Raw genomic sequence first — 22,991 nt, forward strand, 5'->3', positions numbered from 1 at the left:
GCCATTGATGGCAGTAAGTCACCGGGCCATGTGGCTTCAAGAGCCATGAAGCTAGGGGCATGGACACCCAGAGCACTTGAGGGGACCGAGGCACTGGGCCAGGTGACTTCAAGAGCCATGAAGCTAGGAGCATGGACACCCAGCTCGCTTGAGTGGACAAAGGCTTCACGGACTGTGACACAAGCAGCTATATTGAGACTCTACTCTCGCTTCATTGCTGATAGAAGGGTACCTGTTAAGGTCTGTCGGGGCTGGCGTAGGTGACACTTGCGTACCTATGAACAGAGTAATGATCCCTGCGCTTTTCCTTCTAAACCAAGGCTTTCGTGGCATTAAATTGGCCACGACTCTAATTCACTGTGGCCAGTACCGCTGAGTTTCTTTATTTCCTCTTTTTCATTTTGTTTTAGTTACTTTTTATTGTGTCTTGTTTGTAGCAAGACACGATAAATAAATAAATGCCAAAATCGCGTTTTTACCATGCTCATTGTTATGAGCAGCACATGTAAACGGGCAGTTCTGTGGGTGGACGTCAGCAGATACTTGGGTGAATGGGGAATGCACTACTGTGTATGACGAGACTTTGTAATACATGTGAAGGAGATGGATAGTCCGCGCTGGGCGTGTGCATGAGCCCTTCAAAGGCGGCTCCAGCTGATGGCCTCTACCCCTCGGCGGTGCCATAAACCCCACAGCCTGCATGCGAGGACTGGGGCCACCTGTTTGCCACAATCCATGGATGACGCGGGCGGATATCCGGTACCAATGAAAGCATGCATTGTGCACTAGGGGGCTGGCACGGGCTTCCAAAGGGTGCCCGGATCCTCGTATGCTACCTACAGATAAGCCTCTATCTGTTGGGCAGACATCAAAGCAGGGGCACGGTATATATAGAGAGAGACGAGGCGAAAAGCCAGCGACAGAAGCGAACACACCTTCCACAGCCTGACCAGGCCAAGAGCATCCTCGAACAGCGACAGGTAAGGCGACATTCGCTTCAGTAATGCCATGCTTATAGAACGCTGCAGTATGCTCTGCAGCAGGTACATTGACTACCTTAACTCTGCTTTCTGCACCACCTGAAACTGACTGATTCGTTTGGCTCTCTCCTTGTTCCCTGGACCCTAACTGGACTACCATTAACCCACTCAGCTGTCCAATCACGCTCGGCTTTCATTATCGTGGTGGTCTATTAGCATAGTGAGCTACCTTGGCTAAGGGCAAAACGATGCAAATGTAAAAACAATCCCTTTTTTCAACATTTCCAACTTTTAAACTGTCTGAGCAGCAATTAGCCCAGTCAGTTCATTCCCGCGCTATGCGCTGGGAGATGCAAGCTTCCTCTGCTCGCCCGTTTAGTCCCTTGCCTTGTATCTGAGGGCTGGCTGCGGGCAGGGGGAGTTCTCTTGCTGTTAATGGAAAGTGCGCTCTAACTCTCTTCTCTCCACCATCTCTCCACAGAATGTACCTGCTATTGGCCTTCGCTCTCTTGGCTCCGACGGTCTCCTCTGCTGGTGAGTCTCCATGCCTTCTGTCCTGCAGTCTTAATGCCTTGGGGAGGGCAGCGGGCCTTTGCCAAATGTAGCCTCTCAGCTCTGGCAATCGCCTTCCCATGACGGTCGGCAGGGGGCAGTATGGGGCCCACTGTTTGTTATGAGCATCCCTGGCGCTTATGTTGCCCTAAAACAGGGGGGTTATCCAACTTCTAGGCACTCCAGCTTCGTTAGAAACGGGATATAATGCATGGGGAGATTAAGGCATTTGCCCAGGATCACTCATTTTAAAGTGAGGAACTGGGATGCACATATGACTATTTAACCATTATCTCGGGCTAACGTCTGGACCACAAATCAGCTTCACCATTAGACCTCATCTCAGTTTAACCGCTAGAACACATCTCAGCTAAACCACGACCACATCTCAGCTTTGCTACCAAAGCGCATCTCAGTTTCAGCATGGCGCCAAGTGTCAGCTTAACAACTAGAGAGACAAAGTCTCAGCTTTGTCACTTGAACACATCTCAGCTTGGCCAGTTGATCGAGTCTGAGTTTAACCACTGGAGCACTTCTCAACTAAACCACTAGACAGCATTCCAACTTTGATGCCAGACCACATACCAGCATCCCTTGATGACCACACTCCAATTTACTCCTAGACCACATTTCAGCTTAACCACTCAACCACATCTCAGCTTCACTGCCAGACAATAGCTCAGCTTAACCAATAAACAGAGTCTATGCTTTTTTACTAGACCAAAATCTAAATTTAGTCACTAGACTACATGCCTACGTTCTCACTTGACCAGCACTAGATTACTCGCCTACGTTCCCACTAGACCACATCTAAGTTTAGCCACTAGATAACAAACCTACATTCCCACTAGACCACATCTAAATGTAGCCACTAGATTACATGGCTACGTTCCCACTAGACCACATCTAAACCTAGGCACTAGATCACGCTCCAGCAATCCCACAAGCACATCTACATTTAGCCACTAGATTACATGTCTATGTTCCCACTAGACCACATCTAAAAGTAGCCTAGATGACACGCCTATGTTCCCACTAGACCAGATCTAAATTTAGCCCCTAGGTTTCACTCCATTGTTCCCACTAGACCACATGTAAACGCAGCCACTAGATTACACGCCTACGTTCCCACTAGACCACATTTAAATTTAGCCACTAGATTACACTCCAGGAATCCCACTAGACCACATCTAAACATAGCCACTAGATATAACTCCAGCATTCCCACTAGACCACATCTAAATTTAGCCACTCGATTACACGCCTACGTTCCCACTAAACCACATCTAAACCTAGGCACTAGATTACACTCCAACATACCCACTGGACCACATCTAAATTTAGCCACTAGATTACACTACAGCAATCCCACTAGACCACATCTAAACATAGCCACTAGATTATACTCCAGCATTCCCACTAGACCACTTCTAAATTTAGCCACTAGATTACACGCCTACGTTCTCACTAGACCACATGTAAACCTAGGCCCTAGATTACACTCCAGCAATCCCACTAGACCACATATAAACATAGCCACTAGATTACACGACTACATTCCCACTAGACCACATCTAAACCTCGGCACTAAATTACACTCCAGCATTCCCACTAGATCACATCTAAATTTAGCCACTAGATTATACTCCAGCATTTCCACTAGGTCACATCTGAATTGAGCCACTAGATTACACGCCTACATTCCCACTAGACCACACCTAAACGTATCCATAAAGCTGCATCTCATCTGTTCCACTGGATAACTCTGCCCAATCACTAGGCCATTTCTGCACTTAGCCATTAGGCCAGACTTCCACCCGACTATCGACTTCATCATTATCATTGGTAACTTTATTTGGATAACTAAAATAATGAATTAAAGTATAGACATAACAATAATACAAAATTAGATTGAGCAATTACCTGTTGAAAAACCTTTATTCGACAAAAAGTCATCAGGTTCAAACACATCATAAAATACATAATATTGCTATGATAAAACCTACACAAGAAAACATTAAAATAAGAATTCTTCCATATCTCAAATTATTACATCAAAAACATTATTCAAAGACATTTAAAACTAGGCAATCTATGCTGACAGCCTATGACGCTTATTGATTTCGCAACACCAATGCAAAACTAACGGAGGATATCATCACTTTATCAATATCTTGCTCCTGAGCAGCCAGGCTCTATGCCAATAACGAGCAACAGCACACCTTGCTACAGGAATAGAACACCGGCTTCAAAATAGTAATGCGGGTCCAAGCAAGTGAATACTAGCCTCCAACAGGATAGGTCTCAAATACACCCGCCTTAGCCACAGAGTCGCCATGCGGAGAAAAAGCAATTAACCCACACATAAAAGAGAAAAAAGGCAATTTAAAAGGTGCAAAATTCCCTAAAAGGATTTCTGATAAAAGCACCTACATCAGTATTAAACTATCCAACAGTGTATCCATCAAATGACTGCCACTTTGGTGGCAAAACAGTATTCAAATAGCCAACAGAGGAGAAGCTCAACGTTCCTTCAGTACCGCTGCCCCTACCAAGTTCTATTATAATTAGCGGGCAAACGGTACGTATATCAATCTCTTAAAGCACAGAATCTAAATCAAAGTGCATTTTCTTCCCCTCCAACACCATTAAACAACACAATGAAATGTCTGGTGGCATCGTATTAGAAGTTCTCACAAAGTACGAACTATAACGAAGCAGTCCCACGTCCACCAGATCAGTATGTTTGCTGATCACTCTCGTACAGCCCATAAGGGCCTGTTTAATGTAAACGTAATATAAAGTGGTCTTATATAACGCCTTTCTGCCAATAATGTTGGCCTGGCTGCACTCGGCTCTGTATGAAAGGAGGGCAGGGTGTGTTAGTCGGATAGCCGGAAGGCAGATGCAGAAACCTTTGGTGTTGATGGTTGCAGGTCGGAAATACCAGTTATGTGTGCTGATAGGAAAGTCTCTATGCGGTTGTGGTTGGTACCGACAGTCAAGACAGGTTAGCCATACGGGCAGCCCTCGGATTGGGGCGTGAAAAGAATTGACAGCATGGGCGTTGATAGAAGATGGGACTATATCAATAAGCCCAGACTATATGAGGTACATACATCAATAAAAACATACATGAGAACTACCCTGCAGTGTCAAGCGCAATTGTTTTTTAGAATCCATTTTAAAGTGCAAGATTCTAGAGCATCATAAGAAAATGCAGGCCGTCTCCATAGCTTTATGACCACCTGGGTAGAGTTGACCATGCAGCTGAGTTTTAGACCAGCTCCCTGTCGCCGTTTTTAACCACACCAGATTAAGTCTGAATCTCATTGGCGCAAAACCTCCTCGAGACCATTGGAGCAAATAATCGGCACATTTTTTAAGTTCATAATTCTGCTATGAAGCACATTGTTCACTTTGGACGAATCCACACCAGCATGATTTTCCTCTAAACTCTAAAACCGTCCGCCTCTGTCTCTTGGGCCGCCTCATATCAGATAAGTGTGCTGTATTTACAAAATGGTGGCCATATTCCTCTCTTAGGGGGTAATAATTGTGCTTTCCTTCATCCATGGGATCTTTAAGTAACCATCACATGTGCTTAGGTTTCATAAGGGGGCATGAGATAATCTTTATCTAAGGGTTGCCTTTCTACTTAGCCACAATATTGCTGGTGCCCCCCGCATATCATCTTCCAAAAGGTCAGACAAGCCTTCAAAAGGGCCACATAAGAAGGTGCAGAAGGCGGAAGCTGCAATATTCTTTATTTTTTTTAATTTATTTTTTAAATTTGATTTAACTGTAAAAACAGCCTTTCAAAATGTACAAACAAAACAAACACCTTACAACCATCATATATATACAGTTTACATTCAATTTACAGAAACTTTTTAACAAAAAAAAATATCACCTATTTAAAATGTATACACTCTCAAATGATTCTAAAACAAATACTTTTACACACTTCTGTGGATTATTTCACTTTACACTAGCTTCAGGAATTTGCTCATTTACCTCTCCCGAGAACCTATTTAGTAATTTGTTTCACTTTTTCCACTTCAAAACTTATAAATCCATTCATATATTTCATTTATTGCACATTTCCCAAAATACAGTAGTCCTTACAGTCTTTCAAGTTTAGTGTTTCCACAAACACGAGTATAGCTATATTCATTTTGGCCCGTTGACTATGGTACAATTTATCCCAAAGGACCTCCTCATCCGTAATACACTGTTCCTCAAACAAACGTTTGTGGAATTCACATCTCTTCTCAATTAGTGCAGGACAAACAGCAATTAGATGTTTTAAGGTTTCAGACTGTAATTCCTTACAAAATCTGCAATCTCCATTCAATGTCATTTTACGCATAAAGCGAACTTCATTTGAGAGACAAATATTCAGTCTTATTCTCAAGTAGCCAAATCGATTTTTTGGATTTGGAAATTATCTAAATATTGCTCCATTTTGTGTAGTTTCTTAATAGCATAGGATTGATATTTAAATATCCTTAGTTTTGCACAAGCCTTTCTGGTTTTAATCCAGTCAAGCATCCATAGTTTCTTTTTTGCCCTTTCAGGATTAATTTTTAAGAGCTCCTCGGCAATACCAACTTCAACCATTATTGACTGTATCCACTTTCGCCATTTGCTAATTTTGATGTTATCTGAATTTAACATACATTTTCCCATGATAAACATCACACCATTCCTTTCAGTGACCATGATATACTTGCGATATAAGCTTAACACCTTCCATAGATAAACCGCATATAGAGACACTAAACCTAAATCATGTTTAACAGGCATATCGAAACTGACCCAGGTAAGCCACAGAGAGATTTCCAAAATTCCCCTTCCATCTTGACCCATGTCATCTTACTCATGATGTCTCTTGTTTCAGTAGCATGAGTCAAAATGGGGACAGCTTTTTGTTTATAAAAAATCACTGCTGGCATCAAGGAAAACTTGCGATATTTAGCCTGTATGATTTTTGTTTGCTGTATCCCAGTTGACAATTTCTGTTTCAAAACTCTAAAAAATGGTTTATCACTTAAGTCATTGCTAAATTGAAGATCTAGATATTTGTACTCAGAAACTATTTCAATTTCTTTATCCTGAATGACCCATCGAACCGTTTGCCGAGAACCATTTTCTTCAAGCCTAATATCATGACTTTGCATTTTGCTTGATTTATTGCCAAGAAGTTTGCCTTTGCATATTTACTTAAGGCTTCCAATAGATTATGCAAATCCCCTGGGGTCTTTGTCAACAACACCAGGTCGTCGGCATAAAACAACCATGGGATGGGATGACCTGCTAATCATGGGGCATCTGCTCTACAGTTCATGAACTCGTGATGCACTGCTGCCATAAAGAAATTGAAAAGAGTACTAGCTAGGATGCACCCCTGCTTAAGTCCTCTGAAGGTGGAAATTGGATCAGACAAGGTTCCATCAGAGGCCAGCCTAATTCGTACAGTTGTTTTGAGTGCAATTCCTTTATCCAGTATATTCAATATTCTGGGCAATTTGCCTCCCACAATTTCTTTACCAACAATTTCCTGCACACCGATCAAACGCGGCCTGGAAATCAATAAAGGCAAGGTAGATTATTTGTTCTAGGCTTTTAATGATTTCCAGAATGTGTAAATTAATGGCTGTTCCCATCCCCGGCATAAAGCCCATTTGATTTGGGTCCCTCATTTGCACATCATTCAGCCATTCATTCAGGTCTCTTAGCAACAATCTAGCAAATAGTTTGCTAGGTATATCTAGCAATGATATTGGTCTATAATTTGCCGGATTTTCATTGTCCTCTTTTTTGTAAATTGGTATAGTAATCGATGTTCTCGAAGACGGTGGTATACAATGAGTAGAAACTATTTTCAAAAGAATGCATAGAACATTTTTCGCCCAAGCCATGGGATGTTGTTTAATCATAAGTTAGATAAACCGTCAGGGCCTGGAGCACGAGAGGTTGATAATTTAGATATTTGTAACAGTATGTCCTCCAGGTCAAAACTTAAGTCCTTTGCTTGTGAGCCCTTTTTAGATGTATAGACCTCCTCCAAACTAGTATCCGCATACAGGGACTTATAGAAGGAGGCCCATACTTCTTGCGGTATAGGATTCAACTGATGCATTGTTTGTACTTTGGACTGTCTAGAGTTCAACAAAGTCCAGATTTTGGCTGAATTCTTTGATTTTAGTTTATCTAACATATTTTCTGCATCTTGTTGGTATAGCAGAGCATGTTTAGATTTCAGCCAGTTTTTATAGTTACATTTCAAGGATTTAAGTATAACTCCTTTGTCAAGATGGTTCTGATGCATAACCTGGCTTCTGTTTTTTCGATATTGCAATTTACGCAATGAAACATCTATATCATATGAATGCAGGGTCTTGTTGCTACTTATCTTGGAATTATTTCTTTTCACAGCAACAATCTGCATTTCTTCCACATAGGTAGGAGCACTAGAATTGTTCCCATTCACTCTGTCACTCTCACTCCTTTGCAGATTACATTCTAGCATATTTAATGATTGAGGAGACCACTTGAATCTATTTAACGCAGTATTCAGAGTCAGATTTGTTGCCAGAGAATTATCATATTGTTTCTCGTGAAAAGACCAAGACCAATGCATGGTTTGTATGTCATGGTCACTTTTTTGTTGGGGTAGAATAGAACACTCTACTATGTTATTAAACAGAAACCTATCTACAAATGTGTAATCAATCATGGCTGTTTGAGCACCACGATGCCAGGTGTTATGTTGTGGAATATCTCCTGGTTTGGCCCCGTTCAGCTTGAGTAGTTGACGCTCATTCATTATAAAGTTCCATCTCAAAGTAACTACAAATAAGCTTTTACCTCTTCGATTATGACAAGTTATGTTCAGATCACCAGTGATAATTGTGTAATCACAGGTCGGATCTAGAAGGGTCATGTTCAACAAGATCTCCAGCTGCAATATTCTTCAAATACGTGTATTTTCGACTACTTGTCAATACACCAGATGCCTGCTCCATAGCTTTGTCTATAAGGCTTTGATCTTTGCCTTATAGATTTTCAGTGTCATGTTTATAGATGAATTTGCATAGTTTCCACCAAACTAAACATGGCATTCACACTTTGTGCCATCTTCACTGATTGTCTTACCAAGTGGTCACTACCCCTTAAGCCACTGCCAAAGTGGATGCCCAAATAATCATTCTGCTCTTCTATTGAGTGCCAGTCCTCCCTACTTTGAACCTACGGCATGGGCTATGTTTGCTTTAGTTACTATGGCCAAGGTCACTGATTGTAACAGACTGATTTTCAAACCCCAGTCTGATATGTAATGAGGATACACTGATATCAATTGCTGGAGTATATTAGGGTATCTGGCATTCAGCACTGTGTCATCCTTATACCCCGACAAGGGCTTTGTGACTCTCAATACCATTGGGACATCGATCTCTGCTGCCTAAAGCACCTAATTAAACAAGTTAGGATAAAAGGTTAGAAAGCAGTGGGGCACAGAGGCCCCCTCCCGTATCTGCAACACACGTTCAATCTATCTGTGCAAGCGCCTCCCGGGCATAGCCTACACATGCTGCATTTTTGCTATGCAGTTCCATCAATAGGCTCTAGAGATCAAGCAGCAATCCCATTGCCCTCAAGATCTCTCACAGCGTTGCCCGATCGACCGAGTCAAAAGCCGTTGAGAGATCCATGAAGGCTCAATGAACACTTCCACTATTGATATGAATATATTCTTCCCAAATCAAGTGCAGATTTAAACTTTGATCCAGTGTCCCCCCTGAGGAGCCAAAATATCATTGCCTTCCACCAACTCCTTCATCCAGGGTAGAATTATCCTCCCGTATATCCGTTTAGAGTAATCCAATCCAAGGATCGGCCAATAAGAGGGGGGTTCTTTTTTACAGCCCTTGATATAAATCGGGGCTACATCGGCATGGGCCTTGACACAGGTGGGTTCTGACCATTGGCAACTGCATTAGATGCACCCAGCAATATTAAACTCCATACTTCACTATCCATTTTAAAGAAGTCAACTGGGATGGAGTCAGGGCCTGGAGATTTACCTGACCTCTGTAAGGTAATTGCCTCCTTGAATTCCTCAAGGGTAAGTGGGGACATTACATGTAGTGCTGCTATTATCTTCCCTTAAGTGATGACAGAAGGGGAAAGAGGCCCACCTCTGTCCAATTCGTTCTTCCCTGTTGAGTTTATAGCCCCAAAATACTTAATCTATTAAGAAGCAGGATATGTGAGATTATTCTCTTTCCATCTGCTACGTAAGTGCCGTGAGCTACCAATTCCCAGAATCTCCTTGAATTCTGATCTCCTGCAGCCAACACTTAAAAAAGAAGAGAAACAGCCCTCTTCCTTTTGTGCTAGTTCTGCTTTCTTGAAATTCAGTTTTTAAGAAAGTCCTCTGTATTTCCTGCTGGTTACCGGGTGATTTTAAAGCCATTCGGACCTGTTCTCACTCTATTGAAAAACACTTGTTGTTTGGGGTCACCTCCTTGCAAGATGACTTATACAGAACTATTTGTGTCACCAGATTAACTACAGCAACATAAGCCCTAAAATATTAGTTTGGTTCTCACGTTCATCTGATCATGCTGCTATATCCCTCGCACCCATTGCGCAGATGTACGATCTTATACCGTCGCCATGTCGGTCTGTCCCAGCTTATCCATCACCACTGGCAGTTAGTTGGCCCTCCCGGATATTTTCACCAGCCCTCTGTTTAGTGATGTCATTTAACTCTAATGTTACTGCAAACAGAAGGTGGTCACTGCCAGGAACACCCTGAACTCCAAAGTAAGTCACTGAGGACAATGCGCAAAGAGTCGCAATGATGTCCTTGACTGTCGGGATCCCCCTTGCAGCTACAAAACTCTACCTGTGCGGTCAGCCCTAAAATGACCACCAAGAGGACGCACCCACATTCATGGTGGAATGTGTGCCTTTTCAAACCCCTGTTATCTAACCTATCGGCAAGGATGTATTGTGTGGGGATGACATATATGGAGTCCTCATTATGGTAACAAAGCCATCTGGCAAACCTTGCCTACATTTGCATTGAAGTCCCCCCAATTAACAACATTGGGTACCTGCTAATAGACTGTGCTACGTTCTGACTCCTTCTTCCAGTTCAATAAATGCCTTATCTCGGCTTGTGGGATCCATTCAGCGGTAGTGTTGCCATGACACTTCTTGAGTGTCAGTTGTACTGCATAAATAAAATCCAAATTAATGGGTACCCATATCAGTAGGTCGCAAGACTCACTTCCCCAAGATTTTAAGCCTTCCAAGACTATTTCATTCACAGCCCAAGTTTCCCGTCCCATCAATATAGCATACATCCCTTTAACAAATGATTTAAATGCCCGTAGTATGAACCAGGGATGGCGTTCTGGCTACATTCCAGGATGCCATTTTGACCTTTTGTTTCTCACCAACTGTCTTATCTGTATAATCAGTGTACACACATCAGAGAGCTCTAAGATCTCCTCATCAAGGTTAGGATCTCTAACAGGTGACGTCAAAGTGGATTGACACCCAGTCTCGTCCCGATTAAACTAGACACTGTCGAGGCTGTATCACCTCAAGCTGGGGTGATATAGGCCCATGTTTGCAAACTACCCTGGCAATACTATAGAGTCAGTACTTTCCGAGACTTGTCTAGGAATACTCTGCTATGGGCTATATCCGGTGTGACTGCTACTTTTATTCTGCAATACTTTACATGACTCCAACTCCCTTAAACCACCAAACCCTGGAAGATAGAAGAAAGTCTACGTCTAAAACCCCATTTCCCCACATTGCCATGTGCTTGCTAAACTCAAAGCTAACATGTATTGCATCACACTAGGGGGAACACATGAAATGACAACAGAATCGCCACCCTAGTCCTTCCACCTAGTTCCGACCCAATCAATTCTTCTAGCCATATTAAAATAGTCGGGATTCACCGCATTCCTGCTGATGGGGGGTATTCACTCAGTGAGATGCTTTGTTAATCAAGAATGTTGAAGAATCCAGAACATTCCCCTACAAATCCGGTACACCTGTTTTCACAACAGTGGTAATTGGAAAGCGACACCGGGGAGCTTGATGCTGCAACGTGAGAAGTTTACCAGCAAAGGCTTGGGGTTGGGATTCTGAATAACCAGGTGTGAAAACTGCCCATCCGCAATACCTCTCTCAGTCTTCCCACTAGCCTCTCAGTGGGAGCTCCCATTGTGCTCCCATTATGCGTTTGTGTAGCTCTAGAGAGAACGAATCTCTGATGGAGGCTTCATCTCAACTTAGACTATCGGCCAAATTTCCACGTAGCCAACAGACCACAGCTCAACCTAACCACCAGACTACATTCGTACTGAACCACTAGCCGACAGCATAGCCACTGGATCCCGTCGACGTAATCTTTTAATTACCTATCAACCTCACCACATGACAACATCTAAGTGTTATCACTAGACAACATGTCAACTTAACTAATAGACCATTTGTCAATTCCAACCTCTCGACCGCATCCAAACGTAACTTTTAGGCCACATAGTAAACTACCCACTAGAAAGTTTCTCACGAAACCACTAGAAGAACGCCATTGGCCACACTTGCACAATCGAATGTGTGAAGAGGTCGGAAAGCTGCCATGTCCAGAATGAGTCCTAACAGTGCGAGTCACAACAGCTCGAGGGATAGCATCCTGTCGCTGCTACCAAACATCTCCAGGATAAGGTCAACATCTTCTACCTACTACCCATTTCTAGGAAGTCCACTCGTTACCCATCCCTCCCACTGCTGCATGGCCACCTAGAGACACGTGCTTGCCCTGAACTAGCACAAAGCACTCTCCTTCCGCAGTGCTGATGCATGTGTGTACGCGAGCCCACAGCCAAGCTCTCAGGACTGACCAGTGCTAATAAGTTCCTCAGGGCAGTGCCATCATCTAGAGGCAATTGCATTTGCAGGGAATGCTTTATGGCACAAATATAATGCTAACGTTATCACAAGGCGTCCACCCAATGACACCCCAATTGAGGCATTGGACCATACCTCCAGGGTCCAAGTGTCTGCTGGAGCTTGAATGTAAATTGCATAAAAGGTGAAATGCAGATGAAGAGAATGGACATTTTTCTTCCTATTAGAGGAGGGCCATCGATGGTCCACAGAGTTGAATGTGCTAGACTGTATTCCGAGGAAGGTGATCACAGAGAGCTATAGTGGCCATTGCTACCCAGGACGATAAAGGCATGTTCTGTAGGAATTGGGCATGGAAAGCAAGGGGTACCTGAAATCTCAAATGAGCGGAAGAAACTGCCAAGAGAATACTAAAAGGCAGTCATCTACTTTTCATCGTGATTGAGGCGCAATCGAGGCTTGAAGACCCGTAAAAGAGCGAAAAGACTGAGGGGGCAATGAACACTTGCACAGAGCGCCATTTTCAATGTCCACACCACAATGATGCGAGTCGGTTGTCTGTGTGGTTGGATGTCAGCAGTGCTCATCGCGCGTCCGGGCTGACAGCGGCCGAAGCCTGGGACTCATTTTGAGACATGATGGAACACCACTGCTTACGGAAGTGTTGTTTGCCATGTTTGCCATGCTTGCCCTGCTGTTCGCAGTGCTGACTCCACCCCTGCCCACCCTTTGCAAAGTAACTGCTTTTGATGCACAGCGGAAGGCTTCTAATTCGTACATCAATTACAGTTTTTTCTGCACTGGAATGGTACTGTTTCTGGGCCACGTTTCCAGATATGTCAAGAGCTCCTCTTCATAAGTGTCTCAGTTCTATAGCTGTTCAGCATCTATAATAGGGTGACCAGATTTTGAACATAAAAAAACCCAGACAGGCCACTGACATAGTAGTCGGACTACACCATCAGATGTGAAACTAGTCCTACTTCTATGTGGGTGGCCTGTCCTGTGTCATGTTGATCGAGTGAGAAGAGTGCCCGGGGTCCCAAGACTTTTACGTTTTAAAACCCTGTCTGCGATTTGCGGATCGGTTGGATACCATCCAGTTTTTTGGCCAAATCAATGGAAAAATCAGGACACAGGACATTGGCCCAAAAACCGGGATGTTATCCACCCGATCCCCAAATCCTGAGACAGTGTTTATAAACTTAAAAACGTCTCAAGACCCTGGGAAAGAGGTGAAAATACCCAGTAGCCCCGGCAAAACCGGGACATCTGGTCACCCTAATCTATAATAATAAAGAATTGCTTTAAGCTGCAGCATTTGGCATGGTGGTCTCACAGGAGTGATACAGGTTCGATGCCCGGGTCCGCACTAAGAAACCTCTGGGTATTAAGCGCATTATAAATAACGAATTATAATTATAAGGTAAAAAGATTCCAGAGCGGCACACTGAAAATAAAACAGTTACACTGAATTGTTCTTGGAGGCACTGCTAGCACAGACCCCTGATATTCAGGGAATATTTAAGTAATCGGGCACTGAATGGTCTTCAGTCCTTAGTATTCACTTTCGTTGAAATCCCTGGGCCCACAATCTTGTAAATGCACCACATGTTTCCCATGTTCACATGCTTAACATGGTACATAAAGAAAAAGAAAGAAAAAAAGGGAAAAAACTCGAACGGGCCGCTTGCAAGCGGGATAGTACGTGGCACTAGTGGCCAACTAAAAAGACAGATGAAGGGCCAGTCATGAGCCCACAGAAGGTTGGTCTACGATTACCAAGCATGGGGCCAGTGCGCCCTGGCATAGGCAGCTTTTGGGTACAGCGGCTAGTGGGAGGTGGGTATGGGTTCCTCACAGGGCAACAGGCACTACTATTTCACTTTTTGTTGTGAGCAGCACTGGCAGGATTGCACATTGGCATCCGAAAGGAGCCATGTGGGGGCTGACCTTCCCCACTGCCCCCTTGCCACTCTCCACTGATGCCAGTGCTACCTCCAAATCAGGCTGAGGGAATAAAGCCTTCTCCTGCTTTCCATTTCGGTGTGTAGCTAGGTAACTGTGGGAAGATCCCAAGTAATGTCCCAAAGGCTGCCTTCACATGGTTGAACCTCAGTAGATCACAGCCGAATATGGCCTAGACATCACTCTATTTAGATCTTTCGTAAGGCAGAACTCGCAGTGCTCGAAGTGAGCGAGAACGGACGGGAGCGGTGTTCCACTACTTTTTCTGGTACACTTCTATCACTGGGCAAGTAGCCTTATTCCAAATAAACCCTAACCATTATTTCAGCGGACCTAGCATATCTTAGTTTAGGCCAGTAGACTTGACACATATCTGTCCTTTGGTGGATGCTGGCCCCCTCTTAGCTTTTTTTCCAGAGCCACCCAACCCGAGAGAGAGCAGCCACCAGTATGCCTAGATAGGAAGGAAGGTAGGTGTTTTTGTAGAGCGCAGCGTCTCTCCTCAAACGGGGTATCAGGGCTCTAAGATCAAACCATAGGACAGACCAGCAGACCCAAAACCAATTATCTAGGAAACAACCCGGTTTTTAAGTTACGCCCAAACTAGAACTTTAACAGTGTTTTGTGGCATTCACATGCTCAAAGGCATTAAACACACAGCACACACACAAAATCAGGCAACATACAATAAACAACTGTTCACTTGAACAAAACGTACAAAGCATTACAAAAGTTCTCATAAAAATGCAGACTTCCAGCGATCCATTGAAAGTACATGGTTCAGCTAGAAACATGAGGGGTCATTTCTGTAGTGGATCAGACAGCCTATCTGAGACATGCTGTGATTCACACTTTAAAAGTGTGTTCACATCCATGCTATAGGTGCATTAAGCTTGGTCTAGTGTGGGTTTGGATTGAATTTAGAGTGTGATGTTGTACCTTAATGTTTGCTTCCCAACCTTTGTAGACTTTACATTTTGTTGTCTTTGGACAGAGTGTTGTACTTTAACATGCCTTCTTTTTTGACTGTGTATGTTCCTCTACACACCACACTCCTACCACACCTTACAATATATCTGGCGTTTCATTATTGTTTTAATTATTGCTGTCTCTTTTGTGCCAAGAATGTGATGGCAGAAATGAGTGAGCCAAAAGAAACTACTGGATTTAGGGAGCAATTTCTTCCAGTTGTTACTTATAACATTCTTGATTTTGTAGGACAAGTTACTAAAAGTACTAACAAAAAACAGTTTTGCATACTTCTTTTCTTCAGGCTGTTGTTCTAATAGAGCCTCCCTATGGTTAGTGTAGGCTCTCTTAGCAGATCTCTTCACGAGTTTTGTGGGATAACCACGGGTTGTCAGTTTGTCTGAAAGCTTATTAGTATCTGTCTAATAGGTATCTCTCATGCTACTATTCCGTTTTAGGCGTAGAAATTGTCCAAAGTGGAGATTGTCCCTGACATGTTGGGCATGATGAATCACATAATGTAGCAATACACTTTTGTCTGTTGCCTTAGTAAATGCTTTAACCAACAGACTTCCTTGAGACTGGCGTATGGTAATGTCAAGATACTTGACTTCAGTACAACTCATAGAGGCTGTGAATTTCAAATGCCTATTTTGGTTGTTTAGCCATTTTACAAAATCCACTGCCTCTTCTTGTGTCCCAGACCGCAAGACAAAAATGTCATCTATATACCTTAGCCAATGTTTCAGATGATCTCTAAAAGCATTAAACGCAGAAATTACAATAGTCTCTTCAAACATGTTGACGTACAAATTCGCAAAGTTGGGTGCTATTGCTGCTCCCATTGCTGTCCCTTCAGTTTGTACATAAAAGTTCTAATTAAACTGGAAAAAATTATTGGTAAGCGCTAGCTCCGTACACCAAACAATGAAAGAATTACTGACTGAATGATCATCGTTCTGTTTCAGGAGGGCCTCCTCGATCACTTCCAAGGTGGCCCTCAGGTGAATATTAATATATAATGATTGGATATCCAAACACATATGTACATTTTCAGATGGGTTTAAAGCCTGGCCCTCTATCTTATTGATAGCATCCCTAGTGTCTTTGACATAACTCTTCATTTCGTGGATGAGGGGCCTGAGATAGAAATCAACGTACTTGGACAAAGGTTCCAGGATAGAGTTGAACCCTGAGACAATGGGTCTACCCAGGGGTTTGTACCTATTTTAATGATTTTTGGGTAGTATGTAAAAAACAGGTACTCTTCCATTTTACCGTACAAGATACTCTGCTTCTTGCTTACTGATCATACGTGATTCCAAAGCTCGACACACTTTGGTCTTCATAATATCTACCAGTTTAGTACTGGGATGATTATCCAGTTTCTGATAACTCCCTTCATCAGACAGAATCTAAGACTTTCATCAACGTAGTCTACTTTGTTCATGATAACAGTGGTGCCGCCTTTGTCAACTTGGCGGATCACCAAATGTTTATTGGACCACAGATGGCGTAGGGTCTCCTGCTTCTTCCCACTAAGGTTGGAATGGTGGGGAATGTCATTTGCTTTTAAATTCTGCATATCTTCTAATGTACCTTCCGCATACATTTCTGGAATTCCACTCTAAATTCAAATGGATTATGGTGCCTGGTGATCACAAAATTAAGAACATTGTTGAGGGTGAGTTCTTCTAACTCTGACAGGGCATAATCCGACAGATTAACTGCCATTGTTTGAAACTGCGAGTTTGCATTTGTTCCATTTCCCACTCTCGCTGGTTGTTTCCTCAGCCTAAAAAAGGCAGTCTTTGCCATGTTTGAAACTGGCCCGGGCTCCTCTTCCCCTTTTAGTGCGTCCATCACTCTCAGTGGTAGCCCCACTTGTGCCTGGTCTGCTAGTATACTCGTTTTCCACCCCTATCATCACTGGAGCTATATGACGTATTTCTAAAGTGTACACATCGATTTTGTTTCTGACCTTCCCAACCACCTCCAAATGTATAATCTTTTTTGGTATAGGGAAAACCTTTCTCATGATTGAAATTAGATAAGTTCTTTCTCATCCTTTTTTCTCTCTCGTTGGCAGTGTCTGCTTTAAACTCATGCATGTCTTTAAGATGTGCCTCCAGTCTGGATTTAAATGAATCCAAGTCAAGATTCTTTTTAATTTCTTCCGTTAATGAGTTGAGATAAATTTAAATTGTCTTCTATGTATCTTGAGCAGTTTCTAGAATAAAAATAAGCCAATTTCGACCACATTTGTTGGCGGTATGACTCCATTTCAACTTAAAATCATTATTATCCAGGAAGAGTCTTGGCTCATTGCGCACAATGAGGCCCTGTGGAAAGGCCTACTTTTTTTTAAATATTCCAACATAATAACTGCATGTAGTTCTCTTCGTATCAGTCTTTTGCAAATCTTAATCAACTCATCCCATTGATCATTTTTTCCAGGCTCCCCTAGATAAGTGAGGAACAGAGGTAGAGAGAATGATGCCACCAGTATGGGTAAGTTAGTGAGGTAGAGAGTATGCTGCCAGTATAGGAGAATTAACGAGCCAGAGAGTATGCCGCCAGAATGGGAGAGTTAGTGAGGTAGAGAGTATGCTACCAGTATGAGAGAGTTAGTGAGGTAGAGAGTACGCCACCAGTATGGGAGAGTTAGTGAGGTAGAGAGTATACTGCCAGTATGGGAAAGTTAGTGAGCTTGAGCTACAAAGGTAGAGAGTGTGCCGCCAGTTTGGGAGAGTTAGTGAGGTAGAAAGTATGCTGCCAGCACGGGACAGTTAGTGAGCTAGAGAGGTAGAGAGTATGCCACCAGTATGGGAGAGTTAGTGAGGTAGAGAGTATGCTGCCAGTATGGGAGAGTTAGTGAGCTTGAGCTACAAAGGTAGAGAGTGTGCCGCCAGTTTGGGAGAGTTAGTGAGGTAGAAAGTATGCTGCCAGCACGGGACAGTTAGTGAGCTAGAGAGGTAGAGAGTATGCCACCAGTATGGGAGAGTTAGTGAGGTAGAGAGTATGCTGCCAGTATGGGAGAGTTAGTGAGCTATAGAGGCAGAGAGTATGCCACCAGTATGGGAGAGTTAGTGAGCTAGAGAGCATTCTGCCAGCTGGGAGAGTTGGTGAGCTAGAGATATAGAGAGTATGCTGCCAAAATAGGAGTACGTGAGCTAGAGAGGTAGAAAGCATTCCACCAGTATGGGAGAGTAAGTGAGGTAGAGACTATGCAACAAGTATGGGAGGGTTATTGAGGTAGAGAGTATGCTGGCAGTATGGGAGAGTTAGTGAGCTAGATAGGTAGAGAGTATGCTGCCAGAATGGGAGAGTTAGTGAGCTAGAGAGGTAGATGGTATGCTGCCAGTATGGGAGAGTTAGTGTGGTAGAGAGTATGCCGTTAGTATGGGATAGGTAGTGAGGTACAGAGTATGCCGCCATTATGGGAGAATTACTGAGCTATAGAGATAGAGCATATGCTACCAGTATGGGTAAGTTAGTGAAGTAGAAAGTATGCCGCCAGTATGGGAGAGTTACTGAGCTAGAAGGGTAGAGAGTATGCCACCAGTATGGGAGAGTTAGCAAGGTACATAGTATGCTGCACGTATGGGAGAGTTACTGAGCTATAGAGATCAAGAGTATGCCGCCAGTATGGGAGAGATAGCGAGGTACAGAGTATGCCGCCAGTATGGGAGAGTTACTAAGCTATGGAAATCGAGAGTATGCCACCAGTATGGGTATGTTACTGAGGTAGAAAGTATGCTGCCAGTATGGGAGAGTTAGCGATCTACAGCGGCAGAGAGTATACTGACCAGTATGGGAGAGTTAATGAGGTAGAGAGTATGCTGCCAGTATGGGAGAGTTAGTGAGCTTGAGCTACAAAGGTAGGGAGTGTGCCGCCAGTGTGGGAGAGTTAGTGAGGTAGAGAGTATGCGGCCAGCACGGGACAGTTAGTGAGGTAGAGAGTATGCCACCAGTATGGGAGAGTTAGTGAGGTAGAGAGTATGCTGCTAGTATGGGAGAGTTAGTGAGCTATAGAGGCAGAGAGTATGCCACCAGTATGGGAGAGTTAGTGAGCTAGAGAGCATTCTGCCAGCTGGGAGAGTTGGTGAGCTAGAGATATAGAGAGTATGCAGCCAAAATAGGAGTACGTGAGCTAGAGAGGTAGAAAGCATTCCACCAGTATGGGAGAGTAAGTGAGGTAGAGACTATGCAACAAGTATGGGAGGGTTATTGAGGTAGAGAGTATGCTGCCAGTATGGGAGAGTTAGTGAGCTAGAGAGGTAGATGGTATGCCGCCAGTATGGGAGAGTTAGTGTGGTAGAGAGTATGCCATTAGTATGGGATAGGTAGTGAGGTACAGAGTATGCCGCCAGTATGGGAGAGTTACTGAGCTATAGAGATAGAGCGTATGCTACCAGTATGGGTAAGTTAGTGAAGTAGAAAGTATGCCGCCAGTATGGGAGAGTTACTGAGCTAGAATGGTAGAGAGTATGCCACCAGTATGGGAGAGTTAGCAAGGTACATAGTATGCTGCACGTACGGGAGAGTTACTGAGCTATAGAGATCAAGAGTATGCCGCCAGTATGGGAGAGATAGCGAGGTACAGAGTATGCCGCCAGTATGGGAGAGTTACTAAGCTATAGAGATCGAGAGTATGCCGCCAGTATCAAGAGTTACTGAGCTATAGAGATAGTTAGTATGCCACCAGTATGGGTATGTTACTGAGGTAGAAAGTATGCCACCAGTATGGGAGAGTTACTGAGCTGGAGAGATAGAGAGTATGCCGCCAGTATGTGACAGACCATCTTAAGTCCTTTGTTTTCTCTTGCAGTCAATTCACGCATTTCTTCATTCAGTGGAGAGTTTGGTGGTGGATCTGGTACGGCCTTCACGTTCTCTGGCCAACACATATATGGTCCAATCACAGGCCTGCGCATCCGTGAGAGCACCAGTTACATTCAAGGGTAAGATTCAAATGCATTTTCATAAGGCAAAGGGGCTCCCTAGAAGCTCTTCAATAGGTTTGTCCCCTCACCTTTTTAAAACAAATACCTGTGTTATTTGTCCTTCACTGCAATGAGTATTAAAGTGTTGCTTACCTGTGTGGAGCTAAAGAATCAAATATGAACACTAAAAGAAAAAAACACTTATTATGTGGATGCTGAGTTGTTCCTACCACTCTTAGTCCAAGATACCTGAGAACACCCTTTACTTCCTGGTCTGTGACTAGTGCAGCAGCACAGGACCAAACAGCCCTCCACCATCGAGAAAGGGGCGCCTGCTACCTTCTTTGTATTTTTGGAAGGAACTTGGTCACCCTAAGTTACCTGGGGGCAACCAGACGTGGACTCCCTGCTCACTGTGCTCAGAGAGGCACAGCTCCACCTCACTGAGGCCCAACAAGGCTGAAACAGGGCTGAAACACGTGTATGGGGTTGTTGTTGGTACTGTTGTTCAGAAAGGAATTGCCATAGCATTTCGGTGCTGGACTGCCCATGTGGGCGGGACAAAGACTGATATGCAAATGGATATTGCCCATCTGTGAAAGGTACAGTGAACAAAAAGCAGATGGCTGCAAACTCTCAAAGTGGTTACAAACCGCTGAACAGGTTATCATGCCGTGTTCTTTCGAGAGAGGGGCGCCTGCTATCTTCTTTGTATTCTTGGAAGGAACTTGGGGTCGGTCACCCTAAGTTACCTGGGGGCAACTAGACTTGGACTCCCTGCTCACTGTGCTCAGAGAGGCACAGCTCCTCCTCACTGATGAGGCCCAACAAGGCAGAAACACGTGTATGGTGTTGCTGTTGGTACTCTTGTTCAGAAAGGAATTGCCATAGCATTTCGGTGCTGGACTGCCCATGTGGGCGGGACAAAGACTGATATGCAAATGGATATTGCCCATCTGTGAAAGGTACAGCGAACAAAAAGCAGATTGCTGCGAACTGTCAAAGTTGTTACAAACCATTGAACAGGTTCTCATGCCCTGTTTTTTCGAGAGAGGGGCGCCTGCTACCTTCTTTGTGTTTTATGTAGTAAATGTCGGGACAGGGTAGATTGGCCCACTCTTAATGTTGCACAGCTTCCAGCTTTGCTTACCTTGTACCCGTACAGGAGGCCAATGCCCCATAATGGCGGCATGAATCCCACTCACTGTGTTATCAGTCCTTCTGTTTTATGTAGTCAGTGCTGGGACAGGATTGATTGGCCCACTCGTAATATTGCACAGCTTCCAGCTTTGCTTACCTTGTACCCGTACAGGAGGCCAATGCCCCATAATGGCGGTATGAATTCCAGCCACTGTGTTATCAGTCCTTCTTCTCTTATATGTAGTCAGTGTTGGGGCAGGGTGGAATAGCCCACTCTTAATGTTGCACAGCTTCCTGCTTTCCTTACCTTGTACCCATGCAAGAGGCCAGTGCCCCATAATGGCGGCATGATTCCCACTCACTGTGTTTATCAGTCCTTCTTTTGTTTTATTTAGCTAATACTAGGGCTAACACTTTCTGACAGGGTCAAATGCCCACTCTTAATGTACATAACCTCCTGTTTTGCTTTGCATACCATTTTATCATAGGTAACTAAGACTCCGGCATTTTGAAAGTTAAACATCTCTTCTTTTGTTCATTGTTCATGAAAGGGAATGGGCGATAGTTCAGTTGCTTCAGATAATAATAAAAAACTCTGAAATAAGGTACACAAATTTTATTTCTGTTCATATCTACACATTTACTTTTTACATAGAATTATTATCTAGGTTTAAACTAATGTGTGCTGTAAACACGCCTTTCTTCTAAGCAGGACGGAATTTGCATATAGTCAATAGTTAGCATAAGTTTTCTTTCCACGCTACAATAACACAACAAAGCACATCAAAAGTTCCCTAATATCTTCTTGCTCTATTTATAGAATCCAGGTCAAGCATGGCAACTACTGGAGCCCAATCTATGGTCTTCTCTCAAGCCCCTACCTGGAGGTCCTCCTTGAGTCTGGGGAGTACATCAAGCAAGTTTCCGGGAAGTACAGCAGCTACGTCAACGAGTTGACCTTTCTGACCAACCAGGGCCGCATGTTCCGCGTTGGCCAGCCCTCCGGCACCAGCTTTAACAGCTTCCCGCTCCACAGCAACACATTCCTGCGCTACATCAGTGGGCGCTACTCAGGCTCCGTCATTACCAGCATTGGGTTCCACTGGGATCGTCCCCGTGGCTTAACCTCCAACCAAAACATAACCGGCGTGGCCCAGGTGGAGGCAAACTGAAGAGCGTGAACGTCCTGATCTTCCAGATGCGGGGAGAGAGGCAGAAGTCATCTCTTTGTCTGAAAATGCAATAAAATTCAATATGGCGTCTACAGCATCATTGGTCTGCATTTCTTGACTCTTTCTCTGGTGTGGGTGGCGGGCCGGCTCATGGAGTGGAAAGTTAATCCAATTTCCTGGCGAAATTTGCTCATGATCCTCTTGCTCGCAAGGGATCATGCCTGCGAGCAAGACACGAGTTGCATTTCTGTGCCCGTGTCCATTCAACTGTGAGATTCTTTCTCTGTGGGGATCATGGCTAGGGTGTGACTGAGGAGCTC

The 22,991-nt window shown here is 43.8% G+C and overlaps 1 protein-coding gene across 1 annotated transcript; it reads left to right on the forward strand.

Moving 5' to 3' along the window:
• Window positions 1–823: 823 nt before the first annotated feature.
• Window positions 824–22,763, forward strand: LOC138579628 (zymogen granule membrane protein 16-like). The gene is made up of 4 exons (XM_069649884.1): window positions 824–980; window positions 1,462–1,514; window positions 20,245–20,377; window positions 22,320–22,763. The coding sequence occupies exons 2-4, from the start codon at window positions 1,463–1,465 to the stop codon at window positions 22,669–22,671; spliced, it is 537 nt and encodes a 178-aa protein (XP_069505985.1). The 5' UTR covers window positions 824–980; window position 1,462; the 3' UTR covers window positions 22,672–22,763.
• The last annotated feature ends 228 nt before the right edge of the window (window positions 22,764–22,991 follow it).

Source organism: Ambystoma mexicanum, chromosome 3p (assembly GCF_040938575.1).
Source record: "Ambystoma mexicanum isolate Mex_15411 chromosome 3p, UKY_AmexF1_1, whole genome shotgun sequence".
Classification (NCBI taxonomy): Eukaryota; Metazoa; Chordata; class Amphibia; order Caudata; family Ambystomatidae; genus Ambystoma; species Ambystoma mexicanum.

Excerpts from the sequence above, each read along its gene's own strand:
- LOC138579628 (XM_069649884.1), top strand. The coding sequence starts at position 1,463 with ATGTACCTGCTATTGGCCTTCGCTCTCTTGGCTCCGACGGTCTCCTCT. Across the intron at positions 1,515-20,244 it reads TCCGACGGTCTCCTCTGCTG|TCAATTCACGCATTTCTTCA; the intron begins GTGAGTCTCCAT and ends TTTCTCTTGCAG. Across the intron at positions 20,378-22,319 it reads AGCACCAGTTACATTCAAGG|AATCCAGGTCAAGCATGGCA; the intron begins GTAAGATTCAAA and ends CTCTATTTATAG.